General features: G+C 46.1%; 1 protein-coding gene across 1 annotated transcript in view; it reads left to right on the top strand.

Moving 5' to 3' along the window:
- The window catches only part of LOC130490436 (uncharacterized), a 161,728-nt gene extending 139,004 nt beyond the window's left edge, over positions 1-22,724 (top strand). Inside the window, exons 12-19 of the mRNA XM_056864264.1 lie at positions 14,963-15,007; positions 15,533-15,633; positions 16,378-16,444; positions 17,424-17,515; positions 18,248-18,352; positions 19,861-19,928; positions 21,659-21,755; positions 22,560-22,724. Of these exons, the coding sequence (XP_056720242.1) occupies positions 14,963-15,007; positions 15,533-15,633; positions 16,378-16,444; positions 17,424-17,515; positions 18,248-18,352; positions 19,861-19,928; positions 21,659-21,755; positions 22,560-22,724 (740 nt within the window). The remainder of the gene's footprint in view (positions 1-14,962; positions 15,008-15,532; positions 15,634-16,377; positions 16,445-17,423; positions 17,516-18,247; positions 18,353-19,860; positions 19,929-21,658; positions 21,756-22,559) is intronic.
- The last annotated feature ends 804 nt before the right edge of the window (positions 22,725-23,528 follow it).

Raw genomic sequence — 23,528 nt, 5'->3', positions numbered from 1 at the left:
TGTCTGTGTCTGGGTGAGAGTGTGTTTCTTGTTCATACAAAAGCCAGAATGGATTTGTCCAACAACAGGTTCCAGGAACTATAACTTTGCAGGTGGCTGTTTACAAAGAAACTAAAGAAATTGCAGCATCGTAATAGCACAACATATTGGTCTGAAGCTGTTGGGACTCCCTTCCCTGAAACCACGTGTCTCCCCCACAAACTCTTTCTAAAGACTTCTTCGCTTAAAAAGTAATCAGCTTGTGGATTTTGCTGTCCCAGGATGTAGTGATGGCCACTAGTTGAATTGGAGGCTTAGATGGAATCATGGAGGAAGGCTCCATCAATGCCAATTAGCTATGATGGTGAATTGAAACCCCCATATTCAGAGCCCATAACCCTCTGAGTACCAGTGGCAGGAGAACAGTATAGGCTTGCCAGCTCTGGGATGGCAAATTCCTGAAAACTGTGGGGGGAGGGAGACCTGGGGAGGGCAGTGTTTGAAGAGGGGAGGGACCTCAGTAGGGTATAATACCATAGAGCCTTACCTCCAAAGCAGGCATTTCTCCAGAAGAACTGACCTATGTAACCTGGGAGATCTTCAGGAACCACTTGCAGGTTGGCAATCCCAGGGCAACAGCAAGGAAAAGCTTTGGCCTTCTCGAGTATATGGTTTGCCTCTGTGTTAAATGGTCTTCTGGACTACTGGTGGGATCCAGGAGGGCTACTCTTGTGATCATGTGATCTGCTTATTTTGTTTGACTTGCGGTTTTAGCCAAATGAGTATTACTTTAAAAACCAGAACAAATGTGAAATCCATCATCATGTGCCAGGGGTTAGGTTCTCTCACTGTTTGGGGATTTAGCTACTGTGGATTTAACCTCCATTTTCTGTCCTATTGCAAACAGGTCTTGCTGAAAAGATAGATAATGTGACTGCCCATGACTTTCGCGAGCTCATGGAACTCAACGTTGTGAGCATTTTGTTAGCATCAAAGGTGAGTGTTTCTAACTTGCAAGGAGTTTCCCTCTTCTCTGAGGGCAGCTGGCTCCATCCGGAGTTGAAAGTCAAGTAGAAAAAAGCTGGAATGGTATACGATTCAGAGGCGCAATGCTGCCCAACCCGGAATGATGGGGAAGGTCCCTGGCTTCATAGCTCATGCTCTACTTTGCACCATTAGGGTTCATCCCTACCATCTAAAGTTGCAAGAATATCTGCTAGCCATGCTGGGATGGGTCTCTGCCAAATGGCAATACCAAGTTGGTGCATTAATGCAGGGATGGGGAACCATATCTGGCCCCCGAGGACATTTTCTGCGGCCCTCGGGAGCTCCGGGGCCGGGGGTGTGTGGGGGGGGAGGCATGGAGGTTGGGGCCTGGTTGCATGGGGCCGGCGTGCACAGGTGTGTGTGTGGGGGGGAAGGTTTTTATTTCTTTTCTTCTTTTTCTGTCACTCTCCTTTCTCTCCCTCTCTCCCTCTTTTTCTGTCTCTTTGTCTGTCTCCCTCCATCCTTTTCTTTCTTTCTCCCCCTCCCTCCATTTCTTTCTCCCTTTCTCTATCTTTTTTCCTCTTTCCCTTTTCCTCTTTCTCTGTTTCCTTTCTTCCTCCCTTCCTTCCCTGTGGATCGGCTGCCTCCTGGCGCCTCGTTTGCTCAGGCCCACCGCTGGCTGCCCTCCTGCCTGGGAGGGGGGAGGACGAGGGAGCGGGGGTGCCCTCCAGGCCTTCTCTGCATGGTCTCCCCTGGGGTTGCCAACCTACAGGTGGTGGCTGGAGACCTGGAAACCGTAGTCTCCCCCACCCCCCGGGAGATCTACACCTGGTTATGGCCCCCGAATAATGTTATAAATGTGCAAATGGCCCTTGGCAGGAAAAAGGTTCCCCACCCCTGCATTAATGTAATGGTCTGACACCATCATATGGCAGCTTCATAAGTTTCTCTTTTGAGATCAGGCACACTGTTTCTCTTTGTGTTTTGTGTACAGTATGCGCTGCCCTACTTACGGGAAACGAGAGGAAACATCGTCAACATGGCCAGTCTTTTTGGTGTTATTGGGAGGAAGCATGCTGTGGTGTATGACTCAAGCAAGGTAATCCTGAGACAAGGACAGACTCCTTCTTTGAATGCTTCTGCTCTTCTGCCTTGTAGAACAACTTGATTGGCAGATTTTCACAGCATGGAGATAGCCAGTAAAAGTGTCCACCTGCTCCACCTGCTGGCTCTTGAAAATCAAGTAGCTACTAAAGTCATCAGAGGAGGCTAGAATGGGGTTTTTGAGGTCTGTAGTCAATTCTCATACAAGAGGCTTAATCAGTCTATAACCAGTAAAGGTTTTATGGAACATCCATTTGTTTTCTTTTCATAAACAGACTTGAAAAAAGCTCACTTAAGCCACAAAGGAGAAAGCATCCTGCATCTTTCATCCTTAGCTGAGAACCCCAAGTAGGGCTGCTGACTGCCTAGAGAAAATGAAATGTCTTGTGGGGATGTTATTTACCAGGTGATGTCTTTTGCCTCCATGCCATGAAATTCTGATTGGTACCCCAGCTCCAAGAGACCATATATCCATCTAATAAAGAAATCTGTCCTTCAGGGCTCCAATATACACACTCCAGTTCACTAGCCAAGGTATCAGGCTAGGAGATCCTAAGCCAAATTGCCCCATAGCAGTATCACAGCCCCCATCCCACCCCCAGCATTTGCTCTTGACCAGAGGGAAGAAATCTTTGTGGGGATGATGATGATTCAGGTGCTGAAAGTCAGTATTGAGGAATGAGAAGATCTGTTCTACCACACTCTATCCTGCCCTCACTAGGGCTGCCATGAGGCCTTCAGAAAAATGCCCTGTGTCTTTCATAGAAGCTGAATTGCTGCTTGGATTGTAGACATTATTTATGTCTGTATAATAAAAAATGCTTTTCTTTATGTGCATCAAACTGTAGTCTAAGGCATAAAAGGAGACCAAGCTGATTCTGGTCAGTTGGCAAATCCACTTGTTGTGCATTTCTCTTGCAGGGTGCAATTATATCAATGACCAAAGCCCTGGCCATAGATGAGAGCAAGTACGGAGTACGAGTCAACTGGTAAGAGTGATTGTTATCCATAAAGAACCCTCGATCCACACTGCCCTTGGTAGAATACTATCAGGGGGAAAAGACAGGTCCTCCATACCCCAACGCCAGGAGCATATAAACATTTTTATTTTTATTTTTTGCTAAAACAGATAAAAGATAACAAAGGGAGAAATACAAAGTATGCTAACAGGTAACTGGCATTGTAAGAGTGTACTATCCTGACAACTGGGATGGATTAACTTTTCTTTTCTCTTTCAACTATTGTTATTTGTGAGAAGAGAACCCCAAAGAATAGATTAGGAACAAAACAACATGGTTGCTTCTAGAATTACAGCTTAAGAAATGAATCCCATTATTTTCCATTCTACTTCAATAATCTGCTGTTCCTTAAGGCTGCAATCACAAATATAATTCACATAGATAAGCCAATCTCATGAAATAACATTCACAAAATCATGATGTGTGCATGCAAAATATAATATATCCAACCATTACATACAGAAATCATACAATAAACATATACACTAATATCACTTTACTCTGCTCTGGTTAGACCTCACCTCACCTAGAGTATTATGTTCAGTTTTGAGCACCACAATTTAAGAAAGATGTAGACAAGCTGGAATGGGCAACAAAGATGGTGAGGGGTCTGGAGACCAAGTCCTATGAGGAGAGGTTGAAGGAGCTGGGTATGTTTAGCCTGAAGATGAGAAGACTGAGAAGGGATATAACTATCTTTAAGTACTTGAAGGGCTGTCATGTAGAGGAGGGTACCGAGTTGTTTTCTGTTGCTCCAGAATATCGGACCAGAACCAACGAGTTGAAATTAAATCAAAGTAGTTTCCATCTAGATATTAGGAAGAATTTTCTAACAGTTAGAAAGGCTCCTCAGTGGAACAGGCTTCCTTGGGAGGTGGTAAGCTCTCCTTCCTTGGAAGTTTTTAAGAAGAGGCTAGATGGCCATCTGTCAGCAATGCTGATTCTATTGCCTTAGGCAGATCATGAGGTACATTGGCCATTTTCTGGGCATGAAGTATGGATCACTGGGGGTGTGGTGGGGGGAGGTAAAATTTCCTGAATTGTGCAGGGAGTTGGATTAGTTTACCCTGGTGGTCCCTTCCAACTCTATGATTCTATGAATATCAGCTGTGATTCTAAATAACTATCTACTATACAATGAAAAACCTAAAGTTACAGAGCATTCCAGGAGAAATATGGTCCTTAAGGCTGTGAATAGGCAATGTCTTTCGGTATAACAGTCTATATCAGTATATCTGGTACTACCAAAGCACCAAAATTACTGCACCGACAGATAAAAATGGGGGGGGGGTCTGCATACTAGGGGGGTCTCCATAAGTTGTGCAGAAAAGCACATATTTGCAAATTAGCTAGACGAAAAATTTGATACTGAGGGTGGGGGGTTACAGCTTCAAGAGAACCAAATCTGTTCCCGGAAGAATGAAAAGAACAGCAGAGTTTATTTAAAGGAGAAAAATGGGGTAGCAGAGGGGAGAAATCCATCTCTTTACGTCCACTGCCAAGAGTTTACAGAGTCCCAGAGGAGGAGATTTGATGAAACAGATAATATTTTCAAGTTGTAGTGACCTCTAGTGATCAGCTGCACATGTGGGGGCACAAACAATTATCAGTATACTTTTTAAAAAATGGATTCAAGATTTTGCTTCTGCTTTTTCTTGTCCATAAACAAAGGGTTTGAATTCCCCACTTTTGAGATTTGAGATTGCAGATGCTGCATTCCAAGTCATATTAATCTGGTATATAAAAATGACTTATCAAGAGTGTAAGGTGACACAGTTTATACAGTGCATAAAATTGTGAGCTAATCATGGAAGTTGATACATTTATAGGAATAATAAGAAAGACAGTTCTTGAGACTCATTCATTTGGGGACATATTTAACCGTGTTTCATGATACCCCTGACCTTTTTGTAAATTACCAAACATTTTGAATTCTAGCATCTCGCCAGGTAACATCTGGACTCCTTTGTGGGAAAAGAATGCAATTCGGTACCCGGACCCAGAGGCCGTAATCCAGGAAGGCAAAAGTGTTCAGGCAAGTGTGTTGTGGGAAAACAGGAAGGGTGCTGCTGCTGATAACGGATTCTACCTAAGGGTGCTATCCTCAAGGTGGGACCTAAAGTTCTCTCAAAATGGCAAATATTCTCCAGGCTACAGAGATCAGTGCTCAGGAGAAAACAGCAGCTCTGGAGGGTTGGGGAAACAGACGTTCTAGTGTCTACAGACGGTGGATGCCCTTGGACTTTCGTATCTCCTATGGAAGAAGCACCCCCACTGAGCTCCCTCCCCTCCCCAAACTTTGCCCTCCCCAGACATGGCCTCTAGATCTCCCAAGCTGGAATTGGCAGCCGTACTTCTACCACATCAAAGAGAGTAACAATAAAAGGGGCTGTGAATAGAAAAACAGAAAGTTAGAATTCTGCACCCAGGAAATCTGAATTCTACTGCTAGTAGAATTGTACTGCCCCACACAGATTCATTTTCTGAGACCTGATGATCTTATCTAACATGAGTATAGAAATCTACATTTATCTCTCTTTTCTTGTACACTTATAGCTAATGGGACGTTTCGGGACCCCAGAAGAAGTCGCTTTGGGTGTCCTGTTCCTCGCCGCTGATGGGACTTTCTGCACTGGCTTGAACCTTGTGCTCAGTGGTGGAGCTGAAGTTGGCTTTGGGGATAAGAACCAGTTGGATTTTGAGTCTGGCCCAAGTGAAAGTGGGAACTCGAAGGGCTCCTCCAGCAAGCAATAGGGCCGCAAGGAGGGGTGGGGATAAGAGCTAAGAGAACAGTTGTCATTTATTCAAAGTCATCCTTCCAAGAAGAGCTCCACAACAGTGTTATGTTATAATGTTTTAGCAAAGGTGAGGGAAGCAAGAGACTCAACGGTCATTATGGTGTAGAGGACAGTGATGGACTATGACAACTCAGCAATAAAACTCACTTGATAACCTTGGGCCATTCATGGTTACTCACACTAAACTACCACGCAGGGACTTTGTGAACCTAAAGAGACAAGAGATGTGTATCACCTTAAGCCTTTTGTTTGTTTGTTTGTTTGAGAAAAGGCAAGATAAAAAGCTTCCCTTAAATACTCAGTGGTTCAGATATGCCATGCTGATGACGAGGACAGGCAGAGTGGCTACTTTTTAAACTGATCCCTCTCGCTCGTACTTTTTACTATCACTTTGATCCTTATCAAATACCAGGAAGTGTTACTCACTTCCATGCTACGAAAAGGCTCAACTTGAAGCCTCTACTATTTGGGCGGGATATTTCCCCCCAGGCCTGTTAGCAACCCCACTTCGAAAGTTTCCGGTCCTGTGTCAGTTGAGGGGCAAGTAGAAATACAGCATGTCAAACTGTGTCCCAGTGACTGCATCTCCATGTACGTCAATTGTGAAGATGAAGGGACAGAAGCTTTGCCAGAATGAAAGATGACAGCCCCATCTCTGGATTCAGCTTCAATCCAGCCCAGATTCTGATATTATATTCAAGAACGAAACCCTGGAATTTCCCCTTCTCTAATTAGGCTTCAGTTTGTCATATGGATGTGCCCAAGGACAGCGAGACCGTGAAATGGATGAACATCCATTTATGTTTTCTGCTTAATTCCCTTTGACCAACACCTTTGCCTGTTCATATCCCAAATCCCATAATACAATAAAGACATGGTTAAACAAAAGAAGTGTCATAAATATGTTGTTTCTCTTTGACTTTAAAACATAAAAATGAGTTTGCATCATCTGGGGAGGGGGCATGGCTCAGAGGCTGAACATCGGCTTGGTATGCAGAAGGTCCCCAGTTCAATCCCGGGCATCTCCAGTTGAAAGGACCAGGCAGCAGGTGATGTGAAAGTCCTTAGCCTGAGACCCTGGAGAGCCACTGCCAGTCAGTGTAGACAATACTAACCATGATGGACTGATGGTCTGATTCAGTAGAAGGCAGCTTCATGTGTTCATCAAGACCCACCCTTACTAGCTCAGCTGGGTTTGATGCCATCTCCCCTGCCTTGAGGCTTCCTTTACCTGCACCTCCAAGCTCTCTGGATTAGTTTGCTTCTCCCCCTTTCAAATGGTTTATGGGCAAATGGGGCTTGCTTGCAGGTGAAGGAAAAACAATTTTGCATGGTCTTCAAAAGCAGTTCTTCTGACCAGAGCTGTGGGGGTGTATATCACCTCATCACGAGAGACCGCCCAGCAATTCAGCTGTTCAACCAAGGCTGAAAATGTCATCCAACTTTTTCAAATGCCACCATCAAGATATATACAGTCTGAGCTTTCAGGGAAGAACTTAGTCACTCTGAAAGATTTCCTCAGAAACCTGACGATTTTGCCAAGCATAGGACTGGAGTGGGGAAGGCACCATAGCAGCAGAAGGGAAGGTGCGGGAAAAACAGACAAGAATGCTAGGAAAGGAAAAGTTCTTTTTTCAAAAAAGAAAGGAAGCTCAGGGAGAAAGCAGAAGAGCCTGCAAAACAGAGCGAGGAGGACAAATGCCCCTTTTAAAGGTGTCCCTCCATTTTGGGGAGGCGATAAAATAGAAAACGTCATGGCAAAATGGGTTCCCCTACAACTTCGGAAATGGCAAGAGAGGCCTGTGACGTTATCGAATGAGTCATTGCCACTCCCGAATTAAAATGGTAATCCTCTCTTCTTCAAAGGCAACAATGTACAAGCTCATCACAACTTATCTATAGAAACTGTAAAGCAGTGGTTCCCCATCTTTCAAAGTGCAAGGAGCACCTTCGCATTAAAAAATTTTGCGCACCCCCCCCCCGCACATGATAGTAGTCCTATTCGTGCCTTTGACTGAGAAAACACCTAATGGCAAAAAGATCCAAGCAACAATGCTTGGCGTGCATATGGATTCGCGGACCCCTTGCAACATCTTTATGGCCCCAGGGGGTGCTCGGCCCCCAAGTTGCAAATCACAGCCTTAAAGAAAAAGGACACCTTGTCAGACATTCCTTACAGGTGTGGCTATCTCTTCATTCAAGAGTGTTATCAAAAAAAACTGCTGATGTGATTCACATCCTGAAAGAAGGATAAGTGCAGTCATGCTCATCTTGGCGCCCACTTCCTTCGCTCCCAAAACAAGGAGTCAAGTCCTGGGTTTTCTGAGGCTTCGGGGTGCTGGGAGAACACCTCACCTGCACAAAGGGGTTTGGATCTTCGGCAGGGTGGGGTTTGGCAGCTCCAGGCAAAGGAAACACAGAGCACTGTGGCGTCAAACAGAAAGCCCACAACACCGGGGAAAAGGTGGGGAAAACACTGGGGAAAAACTACAGCTGCCAACTACCTGAAGATGGGGGAAAGAAACCCACAATCGTTGTGGTGTTTACTTACCTCCGTGCCATTAAAAAACATCACCTGCTCTTTTCTGAACATGAAGCCTGAATTAAGTTTCTTGTCCTTTGCCTGTACTTTCTGTTGGCTGTTTTTATCCCCAGAAGCTGAGGTCAAAAATGCCTCCCCTTCAGAGTCCTTTCTGCCTTTCCTCTTCTCCGTAGCCCTGCTGGCCACACTTTGCTCTCAGCATTTCCCTCCTCTCTGCATCATGTCCATTTCCCCCTCTTCCCCCTTGCTCTGTCGGTCTGAATATTGATATTTCAGAAACACTAAAAAAAAAGGACCCTGGCTCCAAGCCTTTGATGGCCTTCAAGGGAAGAACCAGAACGGTGAATGGGTGTCCCCAGGAATAGAAGGGCAACCAGGGCAGAACTTCTGGCACATGAGTGATATCATCCCAGTATCTAGCCTCTTACTTCCCTGTTTGCTGTATTTCAGGTTAGCAAATATCAAGAAAATATCATGTAGGGACCTTTCTCTCCTCTGCTTAATTTCTTGCATGTGGTTGCACTTAATTTGTCCATCAACTTTAAGCTTCTAGTCCTCGCTGTCTTAGAACACCCTTCATATGGCTGGTGGGAGAGGTTTCTGGAGGCTGCAATGGGCAGGGCTCAGAAGCTAAATGCAAACATTTCCTCCTTGACTCTGGGCTAATTCAGGTTGGAGGGGGTAGCAGAGTGCCTCAGCAGCAGCAAGAAGAGGGACTCGCCCCATGCAGAAGAAGTCTATAAGGTGACCCAAAGTCGCTTCATTAAACACGTACTGTTGATGTTTTGTTTAATTTCTCTCGACTGTGCCTGTTCTTATCCCTAATCCCATCACCTAATAAAAACATGGTTCAAAGAAAAGAGGAGCCATTGATATATTGCTGCTGTTTGACTTTAATGCATGAAAATGAGTTGGCCTCAGGACCCAACCTAACTAGCTCAGCGGGGTTTGGTACCCTCTCCCCACCTTATGGCTTCATTTCCCAGCAACTCCAAGCTCTCTGGGTTAGTTTGTTTCTCCTCCTTCACCCTCTTTCAGTTTGTTGATGGGGCAAATGGTGTTTGCTTGCTGGTGAAGGAGAAGCCATTGTGCACGTTCTCCAAAAGCAGTGCCAAGTGTCAGACTCAGGCGTTTGTCCCTAGCATCCCATAAGCACAAACGCTCAGGCAGGTGATCCTAAGCAATGCTACTTTATTAGGAGCAAACAGACAGATTAAAGAAGCTGACTGCCTTACATGCAGGTAAAGCTGTTAATCCAGGTTACAGTTTAAAAGCATTCTAGGCAGAGAAAGTAAAACAAAGTGAAGCCATCCCGAGATAAGCGATTCCCAGGAAGGGAAGGCATAACATAGGCACATCTGTGGTAGACAGGACAAGCGAAACTGTTTACAGATATTCCAGGCATGGGAACCCTTGTCATGTAGCCAGAACCCGGCCTACTCATGTCAAGAGCCCTTACTCCAGCTAGCAGCAAAGGCCTGACACCAAGACCACCAGCAAGCAAACACCATTTGTCCCATAAACAAACTGAAAGAGGGTGAAAAGCAAACTATTCCAAAGAGCTTGGAGCTGCTGGGAAAGGAAGCCGCAAGGCAGGGGAGAGGGCGCCAAACCCAGCTGAGCTAGTTAGGGTGGGTCCTCAATTTGTGTTGTTAAATTGAGTTTGCACACCAAATTGAATATGCCAAAAAATAGGCTTGTATAAGTTAAATTTAAGTGATTGTAAATAAATACATTATAAGATATAAGCCTTGCTCATGCAAAAGTTGTTTTATAGTCTATATAGCAAGTGCCACACGACTGTAATTTGTTGAATACTACCTGGCAGTTGGCAACCCTAGAAATGGGTTACCCTACAAATTAAGCAATGGCAAGAGAGGCCTGGGCCATTGCTGCACGATTCATCGCCACTCCCAGCTTAAAATGTGAAATTGTCAATTCTCTCTTCTTCAGACGTTTTTATAACAATAGGACAGATTTGCGTTTGCTTGGGGCACACCATTATGCCTTCACCATTGGCATGTCCATTGAAAAGGGGGTTTCCAATAATGTATGTTGATTTTTTTTTTAAAAAAAGTTTCCTAATAAGTCTGAACGGAACTTCTGGCCTGTCCGCCCACGTCCATTAAGACTATGGCTGTTCCATAGGTATTCCCAGCGATGTATTAAGAGTTTGAAAATGTTATAAAAAATACTGTTTGCACTTTCTGTGTCTTCCCAGCGATGTATTAAGAGTTTGAAACTGTTATAAAAAAATACTGTTCGCACTTTGTTTGGCCCCTTTAGCCGTGAAGACGTCTTCCAACCGTTTTTTAGCCGTGGCATCCAAAAACCCTTTTAAAGCGATGTTTTTTATAACATTGCCAAACTCTTTTTTATATATATATACTTTTTTTAAATTATTTTTTGTATCATAATAATTTGCATCATTCAATAACATAGTTGTATGATATAAACATTCCTTTTCTTACCCAAATGACTAATTAATTCTAATATTTCACTGACTTCCCCTCTCTCCTCCTCTCTCTCTTTGATAACTTTGGTGTCCCCTTTGCATTTATATTCCAATTCATTACAATACTTCTTACATAAATCTAATTACAATTCTTATAATCTAAATCAATATCCTTAATAATATTTCCGCTTCACTCGATTGAATTAGATCAAAACATAACCTTTAAGCCAGTGGTGGGGAACGTCAGGCCCGGGGGCCGTATAAGGCCCGCAAAAGCATTTGGTCTGGCCCTTCGTGGGTCCTGGCAGATCTCTAGCTCAGAAGGATCTAAGACTGGCGATCCGCCCCTTCCCGCAGACAGCAATAGCCTCTATTCAAGGCGGATGTGAGTTTGTTTTGCCGAGAAAAGGAACCTTTTTTCTGCCTTGAAGAAGAGTCATTAGCGATGGAGCTGCTAGGACTGCCCAAGAATATAGCAGGCTAATTTTAAGTTGATAACTCTGTATGGCCCGCAAATGATATTCTAAATATCTCAATGGCCCTTGGCAGAAAAAAAGGTTCCCCACCCCTGCTTTAAGTCCACCCAGCTTTAATTCATTTTCACAATATATTGTCCACGCCTCCCATTCTCCCACGAATCCTGTGTCCTCCTTTAGATTTACTAATGCTGTAAGTGTAGCCATTTCTGCTAGTTCCAGCATTTTATTTATCCAGTCCGTCTTGTCCGGGATCTAACATTTCCAAACTCTTGACACATCGCTGGGAAGACCTAGTGCCTCTGGAGAGAGAGCGCCCCCCCCTCCCAGCGGAGCCCAAGAGAGACCAGGGACTACATCTCCCAGCATGCATCGGGACGAGGACCGTCCAGCTGGGGCGAAGCACATGTTGCTCCAGGCACCGAGTTCCCCTGCAAAGACCCGCTGCAGTTTCGGTCATCTGCTGCTATGGCGGCGGGGCTCCGTTACCCGGGCAAGGCTGTGGTCGTGACGGGGGGCACCAGCGGCATCGGCCTGGCCGTCTTGAGAGGGTTTGGTGAGGCTGTGGAGGGAACCTTCCCTGGAGGTTTTCAAGCAGAGGCTAGGTGGCCGTCTGTCAGCCATGCTGGTTCTACGCCCTTAGGGAGACCATAAGAGGGAGGGCGCCTTGGGCGTCTTCTGGGCGTGGAGTAGGGCGCAGGGCCGGATTTACGCATAAGCTGAACAAGCTATAGCTTAGGGCCCCGCTCTCTTGGGGGGCCCCAAAAAAATTTAAAGGAAAAAAAACTGGATGTACATTTCCAAAATATAAGATTAAAAAAAAAAACTTTTGTTTTTGCCAAATGCCAATGTGTTTGCATTATTAAGTTTGGTATGAATAAAAAAATCATTTAAAGTTAGAGCTTAATAATTATTTCACTATTAATGTGTGTGTGTGTGTAAAGTGCCGTCAAGTCGCAGCCAACTTATGGCGACCCCTTTTTGGGGTTTTCACGGCAAGAGGCTAACAGAGGTGGTTTGCCAGTGCCTTCCTCTGCACAGCGACCCTGGTATTCCTCGGTGGTCTCCCATCCCAGTACCAACCAGGGCCGACCCTGCTTAGCTTCTGAGATCTGACAAGATCAGGCTAGCCTGGGCCATCCATTAATATACTTCTTAATTGTATTTCAGTTCAACAATTCCCTTGATAAAATACATATTTTGTTATGTGCAAATGGCTTTAGATCCCTATTAGGTCCATAAATTACCATTATAGCATATTTTCAACACAAAAAAACAGTGACAATTTGTTGTTGACAAAGGACAGCTGGACATATTAAGGGCCCCATTACCTTCAATAGCTTAGGGCCTCGTCAAACCGAAGTCCGGCCCTGAGTAGGGGGTCGCTGGGGGTGTGCGGGGGGGGGGGGAGGAGGTAGTTGTGAATTTCCTGCATTGTGCAGGGGGTTGGGCTAGATCAGTGGTCCTCAACCTTTTCCCGGACCGTGGCCCCCTTCCGGCCTTGTTTCCTTCCTGTCCCACGGGTAGGAAGGTAGCTGTTTAAATGTTTTGTTTGTAAATAGCCAAGGAACAAAGAAGCATAAACAGCCACACAAAATGCACACAGCAATTTTCACCTGTGGCCCCCTTGGAATATCCTGCCCCCCCGGGGGGGGCATATGGCCCCAGATTGAGAACCACTGGACTAGAGCCTGGAGGTCCCTTCCAACTCTATGACCCTGGAGGTCCCTTCCAACTCTCTATTTCTAGGTCGGCTTTGGAAATCCCCCCCTCCCATCCTAACGTAGATATGTGGGGTGGGGAAAGGAGGGAGTTAGTAGCGAAGGCAGGGTGCTGTTGACATGCTCGCTGACTCTTTGCTTCCTGTGCACAAAAAAAGGGGGAGTCTTCTTTATGGCACTTTACAGAACAGCAGTTTTCTTGTGGCTTAAATGTGCGTTGTTAAAAGCCCACCTTATTAGATGCCTTATTAATCTTTAAAAAAAAAAAATCTGATATAATTCCATACATTTAATTAACATTGTCATTTAATTCCTTCTAAACCTATATTTTAATCTATAATATATAATACTATATATATTTTCCTTTAACTTCCCCTCTTCCCTCTTCTATCACTAACTTATCTCATTCATCCTCTTTGCAATTATTTTCTTATAAAATATTCTATACTTTTTTGAAGTACTCAATTTTCTCTCTTAGACGCCTTATTAATCAATCCCTGACTGTTTCGTGCAGATTTGAAGGGAAGGGCCTACTGGCCACTGCCCTGGCAGCCAGAGGTCCAAGGGTCACTGGGCAGCCGCGCCCCCCTCCCTCGCAGGGAGGACACTGTTCCCTGGCAAAGAACAGCCTAGCTCCAGCCATGGGTCCGAAAGTCGGCAGCTGCGGAGGGCTTCTTCCCTCTATGTTCAGTTGCAGGGAAAAGCCCAGGATCTGCTGAAGAGTTGTGTGTGTGTTTTAATGGCACTATGTTTAATTTTGTATGAGTCGAAGTATGCAAAACTGAACTATTCAAGAGGGCTTTTCTGTGCAGGTAAATAGGGTTGCATTGTACGAAATGGTTCACAAAAGCCATTAATACATGGGAGGTTTTGCCTTGGATTTGCCGCTCTCTAGATGCACGTTTTCCCCATCCGAATTCTCAAAACTCTGCATGGGGGCTTATTGTTGAATTTTGAGAATTTGGATTGGGAAAATGTGCAATTAGAGAGTCTCAAATCCAAGGCAAAACCTCCCATGTGTTTTTGCCCAAGGATTAAAAAAAAACACAATTCAGTGCCTTTGAGCGTGTGTTCATCGGGAAAAGGGACGCTCTCGCTCCACTGGTGGAGTAGTAGTAGGTCTTGGATTTTGCCTTGGATTTAACAAATGTACATTTTCCCCAGCCAAATTCTCAAAACTCAAACAATAAGCCCCCATGCAGAGTTTTGAGAATTCAGATGGGGGAAATGTGCATCTAGAGAAGAAGAAGAATAAGATTTGGTTTTTATATGCCGATTTTCTCTACCACTTAAGGCAGAATCAAACCGGCTTACTTTCACCTTCCCTTCTCCTCCCCAAAACAGACACCCTGTGAGGAAGGTGGGGCTGAGAGAGCTGAGAAAACTTTGCATGGGGGGTTATTGTTGAGTTTTGAGAATTTGGATGGGGAAAATGTGCATCTAGAGAGCAGCAAATCCAAGGCAAAACCTCCTATGCATAAATGGCCAAATTTACTTGGCTAAATGATTGTGACTATGGTCTATCCTGCTATGTATAACTTATTGCAAGTAGGTTCATATTGTGTAATTTCTGGACTGGTTAATGTGTCATGTTAACACTGATGCGATGCTTCAGTTCTTTCTGGGGGTTTCAGGCTTCTAAAATCCCAATGACTTGGTTTTTGAACGTCCCATTTTGTTGATTATGCTGACTCATTATGTATAATCTGACGAGTCCCTGTAAGAAAGGTGGACTATAAATAACGTAAATAAAAATAAATAAGCTTGATCAAAAAGTGGGGGGTAGGCGTTTTAAGAGAAATAAAAAATAATTTAGTCCTTAAGATGTGCGAGCCAGATTTCTAAATTCTGTTTTGCATTCACCCTCTCCCCTCCATCCAGTTCACCAGGGAGCCCGAGTGGTCTTTTGTGCCCCAGGATCTGAAGGTGAGTCAGGAGAAGATATCATCACCCCTTACACTTCTATTCTCAATCGATCCGAATTGTCTAATATAAAGGAAATATGAGGTTTGGACAGTAGGGGGCAGCACACGCACACCAGGACAAAGGGCCATAGAGCTGAGGTAGGTAACAGGTAGAAAATCAAAAGGGTGAAGCTTGCCAGAGAGATGCCAGAGGAGGGAAGCTGCACCTGTTGAATGGCTGTTTCAGGCCTGCTAGAAAAAGGAGCCAGTCCTAGTCTGTGTTTTTGGAGAACATGCAATCACTTGTGTTTCTCCCCACGCTGTGGTTCTACAAAACCAGTTGTGCAATGGTTGCAGATATAGGCAGAGCCCTGCCTCCACAGAGATTGCAATCTTACGTCAACAACAAAGAAAACAACAGAGGGTGAATGTAGGAAAAGGCTGTCATGGTGCTTGGACATAACTGGAAAGGAAGAAAGGCCTCCCATAAAAGGGGGGTGAAGAGGCTTTGTTCTGTTTGCAACTGCTCCGTTCTGTCCCCTTGCAGAAGAAAGGGGACGGGCGATTCAGAAGGAGCTGAATGATTCTGGGAGCCCAGGGGAAGGTTACTTCCAGGTCTGTGATGTCCGGAATGAGACGGACATTAAGGTAGGCTAGAACTGGAGTCGCAGCTCTGCTTCACTTGGGGTGCTTCTTCAGCCTCTCCAAGATATGTTATTTCCTTTCTGTACCTATTGCTAAAACCATTTGCTGTATTCTGCTTCTTCTCTAGACTGTTGGATCACCCCCTGGTGGGCTGTTTGTTTTTCTGCAGGCAACTGCTGACTAGATAGATCAACTGTCTTAGTCTTTTTCTTGACACTCCTGTGCTTAAGTCCCTGCCCTGGAGCCCCAGTTGGTTTCTGCGTCAAAATTCTAGTCCTCATTGTCAAAACTACCAGAGTCATGCAATTGCTGGGACAAAGTGATCCTTGGCAGCTTGAATGTACCTGGTTGGCCCCCGTGTGAACAGACTGCTGGACTTGATGGGCCTTGGTCTGATCCAGCAGGGCCTTTCTTATGTTCTTAATGTAGCTTAACATGGGACCCAACCAGGTTGGAGACGATATCACGGACAGCTAAGGGGCCTCCAAAACAAGGTACCACCCATAAGCTAAAAACGTTCTTTGTCCATTCCACTTCCATAGCAACCATTTCTTTCTGTGTTGCTCTCTTCCATTTGTACAACGTGCTCTGCTACCCATCTGTCTTTCACGCTGCTCCCAATGGAAGGTCTAGCCCCAGCCCAGGTGGTTCTAATGGTGGCTACTTACAAGCTTGGAATGGCAGGATTCTCTGGTCTGTCATTAATCTTGCCCTGCCTTACCCCTCTCTCTACTTTTGTACCTGCAGGCGTTGATTTCAGTGACCATAGAACGTTACGGACGCCTGGACTGCCTAGTGAACAACGCTGGAGGACGTGAGTTATTTCCAAAATGATTGGGCTCAGGGAAGAATTGAGATGTGCGGGGATGGGGAGGGCTTTCTTGGTTAATTGGAGGTTAAATTCAGCACCAAAAGAAGGAATGGGAGGATTCTGATCTAACAATGTTAATAATTTTATTTTTTAATTTCCTTTATCAATACTCTGCGTTTCTATCCAGAGGGGATCCAAAGCAACTTACATAGTTCTCCTCTCCTCCATTTTAACCGCACAAGAACCCTGTGAGGTATGTTAAGCTGAGAGGGTGTGACTGGCCCTCACTCAACCAGCTTCTTCGGCAAAGTGGTGTTTCGAATCTGAAGTATTCCAGATCCTAGTCCAACACTCTAACCACTACGCTGCATGGCTTTATGTGAGAACCTGTGTGGTGTAGTGGTTAGAGTCTCAGACTAGGATCTGAGAGACTGAGGTTCAGATTCTCACACTGCTGCAGAAGCTTGCTGTGTGATCTTGGACCAATAATTGTCTCTCTTGGCCTAACCTACCTCGCAGGGTTGTTGTAGGGATAAAATGGAGGAGAACAATGTAACAATGACATAAATAAATGTGCTATTTTAAGAGTTTTGCATGACCTGGAGACTCGTTATTTCAGTGATCCTCACAACAACCTTGTAAGTTAGGCTGCTGTTATTCACATGTTTTGGATAAAGAGGATGAAGCCGATAATTTGCGATGAGATCTCCTGTGACCTTTTTTCCAAAGCCCTTGCCTCTGTGTGGTGGGGAGACACATCTCCTTGGGGCTGCAGCGCTGGGGAAGGAGCAGCTGACCCATCCTCCCCCCATCCATTTTAACTCTCCCCTGTCACAGAGCTGTTTGGCTTGGGGAGCCTTTGTAGCCTGCCCTCTTTACTTCCATGGAGGAACAAATACTTTTTTAAAAAAGTCAAATATGTCAGCAGAATCTTTCCTGTTGCTCTTCCCTTTGTATGACCACTTGATCATCTTTCAACCAGACCCTCCTGACAAGACAATAGACGAGGTGAGTGCCAGCGAGTTCCGTAGCCTCGTGGACCTCAACGTTGTGAGCTGTTTCTTAGCGTCAAAGGTGAGCGACTGCACTGTTATGAACAGCTCTTCTCTAGCAGGAAAAAAAATGGAATGTTGTGCTCAGGAAGGGGACCGAGCACTTTTATTCTGGCAGATATCCGGAAAAACAAACATCTGGGCTCCACTGTCAGAACAGGAAGGGGAATTCCCACGAAGGGGTTGGGATTCCCTTGAACATTTATCCCTGGGCAACTCCAGCTCTCCTGTCTGTGGCTTGCTGTCTTGGAACAAGTGATAGGGGAGGAGAAGGAGTGAGAGACTCTGGGTGACTGTGACGCATGAGGAGAAGATCTGGGGAAGAGGCAGGTGGTTGGTGGGAAATCTATTGATGGGTGCCATGGCACCCCTGGGTACCAAGCTGGGCATCGCTGGAAGAAGGAGAGTTGGTTTTTATATGCCAACTTTCTCTACCACTTAAGGGAGACTCAAACCGGCTCGCAGTCACCTTCCCCTCCCTACTACAGACACCCTGTGAGGTAGGTGGGGCTGAGAGAGTGTAACTAGCCCAAGGTCACCCTGCTGGCTTCATGTGGAGGAGTGGGGAAACAAATCCAGTTCACCAGATTAGCCTCCACCCCTCATGTGGAGGAGTGGGGAATCAAACCCGGTTCTCCAGATCAGACTCCACCACCGGAGTCCGCTGTTCTAGGCAAGATGGACTATTGGTCAGCAGGAGGCTGTTTCCTACGTTTTGAAGAGTCGAGCACACTCCTTATTTCGGTTTCAACAGTTTGCATTGCCCTACCTTCGGGAAACGAGAGGGAACATCATCAACATCGCCAGTCTCGTGGGCAGTATTGGGCAGAAGTGCGCCATAACATATGTGGCCACCAAGGTAAGCCTGGGCCAAGGACAGAGCCCCCCCCAAAGGCATCAGCCCCCTTCCTCCATCCCATTCTCAGCCTCAAGATTTATGCGATTCTACCCCTCTGCTTTTAATAGCCTCTTGAGGCACTGAAGCTCGGAGTAGACAATGCGGAAGCTACAGAAAGCTTCACTGGCCGATTCCTGCTGGTGTTAAAAAGGTAGAGAATGGCGGGCAGGTGTGTTATTGTGAATGAGCAGCCTTATCTAAACTGCTCAGTATTTTCATCAATGAAACTTAAATCGGGCTGTAACAAAAATGGCCAGTTCTGATTGTACTAAAAGGACCGTTTGCTTTCTCCTGTATTATTCCATTCCACATTCACAACACTGGCGCATTGCATAAACAGTCTGAGAGGAGTTCGAAGAGGCGTTGAATCCTCATGGGTAAAAATGCCTGTGATTTCCCAGGGGTTTGGGGAGGGTCCTTCCCCTGGCTCCCAAGGAGGTGGCTTGATAAATTGGACTGGGTGGGGTTTCTTATGTGTGTGTAGTTTTAAAGTGCCGTCAAGTCGCAGCTGACTTATGGTGACCTTACAAGGGGCTTTCAAGGCAAGTGAGAAGCGGAGGTGGCTTGCCATTGCCTTCCTTGGTGGTCTCCCTTCCAAGTACTCACCTGGCTTAGCTTCCGAGAACTGACAAGATCGGGCTGTCCCATGCCGCCTTGCTCCCAGGGTCTTTCTTTCTCCAGCTTTATCGCAAGGACTAAATCTACCCTGACGCGTGCACAAAAATCAGTAATAGCCACCCTCTGCTGGGTTAAAGAGCAGCAAGGCTCATGCGTTGTGGAGGAGACCCAAGGAGAGTGAAAGACTGCCAGCTTCCATTTTCGAAGGCACAACCCCACTAAAAGGGAGACTCGACTTCGTCAGGACCAAACTGCATGTTGTGCTGGAGATCTGTGACTGGATCCCTTGGTGTTTGTGTTTTAGCCTTCTAAAGCAGTTGGGGAAGGCAGCCTATTGGGGATTGAGGTGATGGTGCTGTGGAGGATGTTTAACTCTCTCTCCCTCTATGCCATTTCCCCAGTTGAGCCCTCTCTCCCCCACCCACCCACACACATGCATAGAGCCCCTATTTACTTAAAGATTTATACTGTTTTTTCCTCCAATTGGGAACGCAAGTAGATTTCAACATCTTCTTCCCTTTTTACCTCCTCAGCAGCAATCTTGTAAGATCTGATAATTTTAGATATTTTTATTGTTATACTTGACAGTTCATATGCTCAGAGCAGTATTTTACTTTTTAAAAATACATTAACTGATCATTTAAAGAAAGCCAAGATGGAACCAAAGGCGAAAAGCAATCTATTATTAGAGTTGCCAACTTACTTAATTTTTTAGCCGAATTTGCAGATGGAAGCAAACGGCCGCGTTGGTCTGAGAGCCGTGATGAGCTTCCTCTGCTGATTTCTCCACCTCAGCGTCAAGACGAGTCTGGTCAGTTGGCCAACTTACCTGTCACCCGTTTGTCTTGCAGGGCGCCGTTGCTGCAATGACCAAAGCCATGGCTATCGATGAGAGCAAGTATGGAGTACGAGTCAACAGGTAAAAGAGATGATTCTCCATACAGAACCAGTAGTGCTCAGGGCACTTTGCAGAGAAACGTCAGGAATCGGGAGCTTACAGCCTGAATTTCAAGAGAAAGAGGATAGGGTGAGGGCAGGGAGAGATACCAGGTCATTGTTGTTTACAGAGATAGTACTAGGTTGGGGGGGGTGGGCTGGCCAGATAGTATACAGGAGCCCCCTTCTGCCCACCACCAGGCCCTCATCTTGCCCTCCTTTCCACACCTGCATCTGTCCCACCTGCCCATGCATCCTTCTCCTGCTTCCAAGCCCTCCTCCTGCCTATGTTCCAATGTGTGCACCACCAGCACAGGCTTTCCTTGACAGCAGTGGCCAGCGTGTGCATCTGAGAGTGCCACTGCCTTTGCCACCCAGAGTGCCACCACTGTGCATCACCCATGAACACATGAAGCTGCCTTATACTGAATCAGACCCTTGGTCCATCAAAGTCAGTATTGTCTACTCAGACCAGCAGCAGCTCTCCAGGGTCTCAGGCAGAGGTCTTTCCCATCACCTACTTGCCTAGTCCCTTTAACTGGAGAAGCTGGGGACTGAGCCTGGGACCTTCTGCATGCCAAGCAGATGCTCTACCACTGAGCCACAGCCCCTCCCAATTGTGAGCAAGGTAGCAGGGGAGGTGGGTGGGTGGGCTAGCGGGGGTCAGCGGCAGTGGGGCTCACCCGAAGTCCTGGGCCCTGGCAGCTGCCCCACCTCTGGATAGTGATAGCGGCACTGGTTGTTTAGCTGCAGACCATTGGGCTGAAGACACTGCTCCGGAAAAGCTGTAGGTGGTGAAAAGGCTTCTCCACCCCTGCCCCATATTTTTCCCCTTTCCAATTTTGTTACTTAGAACAGAAACAGAAATTGTGGATTAGCCTAGCAATGGCTTTGTTCCCTCTAATACCAGAATACATTGTCGTCTGTGGGAAGGCAGCAAAGCTGGTTGCCAGCCAAAAGGGAGGGGGTTCTGCATTATTAGGGAGACTCCTCAGGAGTACTGAAAAATGTTACTTAGTAAAATAAAAATGATGGGGGGACCCTGAAAGCGGTCTGATGGGGACAGAGCATGCTCATTGGTAGAGTTGCCAGCTGTAGGCTGGAAAATTCCTGAAGCTTTTGGGGTGGAGCCTGGGGAGGGGCCTCACTGGGGTATAATGCTATAGAGCAGTGGTTCCCAAAGTGGGCAGTACCACCCCCTGGGGGGCGGTGGGATTACCTAGGGGGGCACTAAGAGACAAGGGGGCTGCAGGGGGGCACTAGAGGTGGGCCCTTTCAACTGTGTTGTTGGATAGGGTAGGGGGCGCTGGTGTTGAGTTTGTGGGACCAAGGGGGCGGTGACCCGAAAAGTCTGGGAACCACTGCTATAGAGTCTACCATTCAAAAGAGCCATTTTCTCCAGGGGAACTGATCTTCATAGTCGGGAGAGGAGTTGTAATTCTGGGAGATCTCCTGGCCCCACCTGGAGGTTGGCAACCCTACTATGTATACCCACCAAGCCCACGGAATATGAACAGTACTAAATATTGTAAATATTATGTAAGGCAGATGTGGGAGTTTATACTCCTAGAAATAACAGACATTGCTCTTCAATCGCCTTCATTTTGGGACATATTCATACTATAGAACTAGATTTACATGATACTTTGTCGTTCTGTTTTCCCTCACCCTCCTGCTGCTTTGATTCTGATTCTCTACCAATTTGACTTCTAGCATCTCACCTGGGAATATCTGGACTCCTCTGTGGGAAAACTGTGCAAGCCAGACAGCCAATTTTGAAGCTGCAATCCAGGAAGGCAGTGATGCTCAGGCAAGTGCGTTATTGGAAACCAAGAACGGGTGACATGGGGTAGTAAGAGCCCGCTGCATACAGGGTGATAATATGTAGGAGTGCATTAAGAAAGTTTGATATCTGGTGCCTATTATGCAAGTGTAGCCTGTATGCATAAAAGTGCTATTTTGCAGACATTATTTATGGTAAACATGGAGAAGGCAAAGGGGCTGTGCCCATTGCACTGATATCTCACCAACTGACCACTGGATGTGCGATTCTGCATGGCAGGTGGTTGGACTGGATAGCCCTTGTGGTCTCTTCCAACCTTGTGTGTGTATAATCTAATAATGAAAATCTCAAAAGCTCAGGAAAAGGCTGGTGGATAAGAGCAGTATCCGTATCCGTTTAACTGTTTAACTCAGACCCTCTGTTCTTAGACAGATGGTTTCGATGGTTAATCTTCCTCAGACCAGGACATGGACCGCTCAGTGGCTGGCTCACATGTCAGAATGAGAGAAATTCTCTGTACCCGGAGGCTGGCAACCCAAATTGAGGGTCAGGGTCCTCTAGGAGGAATTGAACCTTTTGCTCTAAAGTAGCTTAAGAAAACCTGGACCATTGATTAAAACATAGCATAATACATTTTAGCCCAAGTTGGGACACATGAGGGCTTTGCAAAATGATATGCACCAAGGAGTCCACTGACCGAAGAGGGCAGGGACATAGCCGGTCTGAAAAAGGGATCCTTAGCAGATGGCCCAGCAAAACCATTGAAAAAGGGAAGTACCCGTATCCACGTGAGATGAATATAAATGTGTCTTCTCTCTTGCACCCTTATAGCTCCTGGGACGGTTTGGGACCCCAGAAGAGGTGGCAGCGGCTGCCCTGTACCTGGCTGCGGATGGCACGTTCTGCACTGGTATCGACCTTGTGCTCAGCGGCGGAGCTGAACTTGGCTATGCAAAGAAGAACCAGATAGATCCCAGTTCGGCCTGCGACAGCTAGTGGGTTAGAACTGAAAGCAAGCCAAGACGTCTCAAGGAAGTGAAAGAGCGCCAGTGGTTGCAAGTGGGGAGGGCGGAGGAGCTGGAACGGCAGCTTATACTATGATTTTAAAAGCCTGGTGAAAATCTTTGTTTTCTGGCAGATCTTCATTTTAGTGAACTCACCATGAACCCAAATGCTCAGCCAGCCCTGGGTTCTTGTTTCTATTTCTCTATTTTTATGTGGAGCTCCCTGCAGGTCCTTGTGTGGACATTGCTATGCCTGTGGATTCCTTGCTTGGGAGCTGATGTGCTTTGGATTCTATCGACAGGCCTTATATTTTGTCACTGAGGTTTTTAATGGATAGCCATGCTTTTATGTCGTAGCAAAACAATAAGTCGGTCCTTCAGCACCTTGGCTGCATACATTTTAAAAGGTGACTTGCAGTGGTCTGAACAGGATTGGGGTGACCCTCGAGCTTATAAGAAGAAGAAGAGTTGGTTTTTATATGCTGACTTTCTCTACCACTTAAGGAAGAATCAAACCAGCTTACACTTGTGAGGCAGGTGGGGCTGAGAGAGCTCTAAGAGAGCTGTGACAAGCCCAAGGTCACCCAGCTGGCTTCATGGGCAGGAGCGGGGAAACAAATCCAGTTCACCAGATCAGTTTCTGCCACATATGTGGAGGAGTGGGGAATCAAACCCGGTTCTCCAGATCACAGTCCACCGGGAAAGTTTCTGGTTGGCTGCACAGGGAGGACCACAGGGGGTCAGGGGCAAGCAGAGCCAAGTGGCTCTTGGTGAGCCCACGCCTGTTGCCATCATA

Source organism: Euleptes europaea, chromosome 18 (assembly GCF_029931775.1).
Source record: "Euleptes europaea isolate rEulEur1 chromosome 18, rEulEur1.hap1, whole genome shotgun sequence".
Lineage (NCBI taxonomy): Eukaryota > Metazoa > Chordata > Lepidosauria > Squamata > Sphaerodactylidae > Euleptes > Euleptes europaea.
This window is presented reverse-complemented; position numbering and strand designations above follow the sequence as displayed.